General features: G+C 59.0%; 1 protein-coding gene across 1 annotated transcript in view; it reads left to right on the top strand.

The window, feature by feature from the left end:
* RBM19 (RNA binding motif protein 19) overlaps positions 1-3,207 on the top strand; it is a 72,587-nt gene that overhangs the window by 61,545 nt on the left and 7,835 nt on the right. The window contains exon 23 of the mRNA XM_009330826.1: positions 508-621. Coding sequence (XP_009329101.1) covers positions 508-599 — 92 coding nt within the window. The 3' untranslated portion in view covers positions 600-621. The remainder of the gene's footprint in view (positions 1-507; positions 622-3,207) is intronic.

The following is a 3,207-nucleotide window of genomic DNA, read 5'->3' as shown; positions in this document are numbered from 1 at the left end:
GCGGCGGGGGGGCACCCCGCCTCTCGCCTTCCCCCGCTGCCAGCTGAGGTGGGAGACGCAGGCTGGGCTGCCGGGCCGGGCAGCGATCTTGTGTCTCAGCAAGGATTTTGGTGGGTCTGTGTCCCGCCAAGAGCCTTGCTGAACCCAGGCTGGTGTCTAGGTTGGTCTTGCGACAGCTCTTGGACAGCGGATGGGCGAATTGGGGTCAACGGGAAGGGTCGGCATCACCAATGAGCCTGTTTGGACGCTGGGGCCGTTTGCTTCCAGCAAAGCCTGTGAACCAAAGCACGGGTGGTGGGTATGGAGTCACACCTCCAGCCACGGTGCCCTGCCACGGCCTGGCTGGTGAGGAGAAGTCAATAATAGTTGAGGGGCTTTACCCAGGAGGGGGATGAGGGGGGCTGGAGGTAGCAGATGAGCTGGAGGCGGTTGTGCGTGGGCCCCGATTGTAATCTTTACTTTTCTTCTTCCCCCGCATCCCCTTCACTACCACCCGGGCCTGGACAGACTCCCAAAAGAAGAGAAAACGATCGGAGGTTTTGAATGAAATCCTGGAGCATCTGGAAGAGGAGGAGAGCAACAAAGATGAGGCCGTCTAGCAGCCGCCTGGCATTTGGTGAGGTGGGTGCCGGGGCAGTGGGGCCGTGGCAGGCACAGCTGGCCCTAGAGGTCAAAATGCCTTGGGCTGCAGGGATGGCAGTGCCAGGAGGAGGAGAAGGTGACGTTGCAAAGGCTCAGCAGCCTCTGAGCTGGGGTTCCACCCTCTGCCTCTCCTCCCTGTCACCCCGCAGGCTCGTAGCCGTGGCCTCAGGGGGTACAGCCCAGATTTGGGCTCGGTTTAGGCTCCATGTCGAAGTGAGTGCATGCACTGTTTGTGTTTCTGTGTGTTCCCCAGTGTGTTTGCTTTCCTACAAGGGAAGCCAGCAGAACTGCTGTTGCGGCAGAAATCGCTGTTGAGTCACGAATTGGCCCTCGCTGTGGTTGGGGGAGAACAGATAGGCTGCCAGAAAAAAAGGAGCGCCTGTTTGGAAACCAGCCTGCAGCTGCCACCACAAAACAGATAGTTTGGCAAAGGCCTTTTCCCTGCTAGCACCCGCAGTCTCCATGGCTTCACTCCCTCCAAGGGCACCATGCACCCCAATGTCTAGTTCGTGCCGTCTTGAGTCCTGGCTGGCATCGCTCCTCCTCGGCGCGTCTTCTTGGAGTAGCATCTCGAGGCTGGAGAGTGCGGGACGGCAGAGGTTGGCAGGAGGGAGCCAGGATTAAATACCTCCCTGTGGTCAAACACCGCGCAGTTCAGCCAGACCCCCACCTCCTTTTGAGACGGCCTAGCAAACCCTACGTGGGTTCAAGAGAGGTGAGACAGGCTCATGGATCTCCTTTGCGTGTGTTTGTGGCCATGGTGGAAGCCTTGGATTGCTGGTAGGAAACCTGTTCACCAGCCACAGCATCTGGAGAAGTGCAATAAAAACACCAGGGAGGCTCCTAGATCCCTTTGAACTGCGCTCTGCCCCCCCTTTTCCATCCACTGGGGGACTCGCTGCCCACCTCCCTGGTGATGAAACCCCATCCTGTGCTGAGAAACTCATGCAGGGCCGAAAGAGACAAGTGCATCGCGCCGGCGCACTGCCCACGGGGAGGTGACTCGGGGCGCTGGGTTGACAAATCCTTCATGCTGGGGAGAAAGTCCCTGCGGTGCTTTCTCCAGCAAGGCTGTATTTGCTCAACACCACCAAGGGAATGATTTTGACATGTCCTGGCTCCCACTTTTACAGCCACAGAAATGACGCCGGTTCCTAAATCTCATCCAAGTGGCCTAGGGCCCCCCTGGTTTTTGGGGTGCTGCGTGGTGCATGCATCCAAAGTGACGCTGAGCCCACCGTGCCGGGGGGAAGCCGGGGCTGTCCTTTGTGTATCGGTGCCGGGAAGCCGCCCCGCGCTTGCTGGAATGCGTTTGCGTGCACGATGCGTGTTACTGCCAAAGAGGCTGTTTTCCTCTCAGCAATATCTGCCCGTTGCTGCGAGGTGGTGCCCAATACACCTAGCAGTGGGATGCTCATAACCTTACTTATTACCGGACTTTCGTTCAACCCACAACACCGCTGGCCGCCTGAATAGCGAACGCATCTGGGCCTGGAGCCGACCAATAACCCTGCTAATACGTCTGCCTTCCCGGGCTGCCGCAAGCGCTGGGCACGAGCACAGCGCCGGGGCTCTGCTGATGAAAGGGAAGGTGCTTACGTGACCGCAGGAATAATCCGAGTTGGGTTAAATAACTGCCTGCTTCATGCAGTGCGTCGGCACTAAGTGCCGGCGCCTCAAGATAACATTTGTTCCCTTGGAGCGGCTCTGATTTAAGGATGCCTCCAGGTGTACGTGCTGTTAACACCTTCTCCAGCAGCCAGCCCGAGGATGGAGCTGTGGAGGGATGGAGGTGGGGAGGGATGGAGTGGTGCAGGAGGGGCAGGACAGGCAGCATTGCTCGGAGCCCAGGCAAGCCCCGTGCTTTCGGACGTGTTTTCCTGTCCCAGCTCCTCTGCAAACCTCCTCCCCGAAACCGGTCCTCCCACGGGGCCTGGGGCTCAGCACCGGCGGGCTCAAGGCTCGCCGGCTCCTTGGCTCTTGGTGCAGTCCCCGGGGAGGAGGCCAAGTGCTACGGCTCAGCGCCCAGAGCTGTAACACCCTGTGCCGGTCCCCCAAACCATGGTGCAGCTCAAGAGCCCTGCTGCTGCCTCCGAGCGGCTTCCCGGCCCCCAAGACCGGGTTTTCCCGCTGTCGGAAAGACCTGGGGCTGCTGGCTCAGGGGACAGACCCCCAAAATTCAGGGGTGTCCCCTTGGGACCTCTGCAGGGCTGCAGTGTAAAACACTCATCCCTTACGGCAGCCCCCGTGCACCCGCCCTGCCCCGCAGCAGGCGGGCGTTTGTGCTCGGCAGACGGGTGGGTAAACTGAGGCACGGGTGTCGGAGCAGCGCTGTCAAAGGGGGTCAGCCAAAATGGTGCCGAGCTCACCATTTTGGTGAGGGGGGAAATCTCTTTTTATTTCATAGAATCATAGAATCATTAAGGTTGGAAGAGACCTCTAAGATCATTGAGTCCAACCGTCAACCCAACACCACCATGTCCACTAAACCATGTCCCTCAGCACCTCATCTACACATCTTTTAAATACCTCCAGGGATGGTGCCTAAACCACTTCCCTGGGCAG

This window comes from Pygoscelis adeliae, unplaced genomic scaffold, assembly GCF_000699105.1.
Source record: "Pygoscelis adeliae isolate BGI_AS28 unplaced genomic scaffold, ASM69910v1 Scaffold358, whole genome shotgun sequence".
Taxonomy (NCBI): domain Eukaryota; kingdom Metazoa; phylum Chordata; class Aves; order Sphenisciformes; family Spheniscidae; genus Pygoscelis; species Pygoscelis adeliae.
Note: the sequence above shows the minus strand (reverse complement) of the source record. Positions and strands in the feature narration are given on the sequence as shown.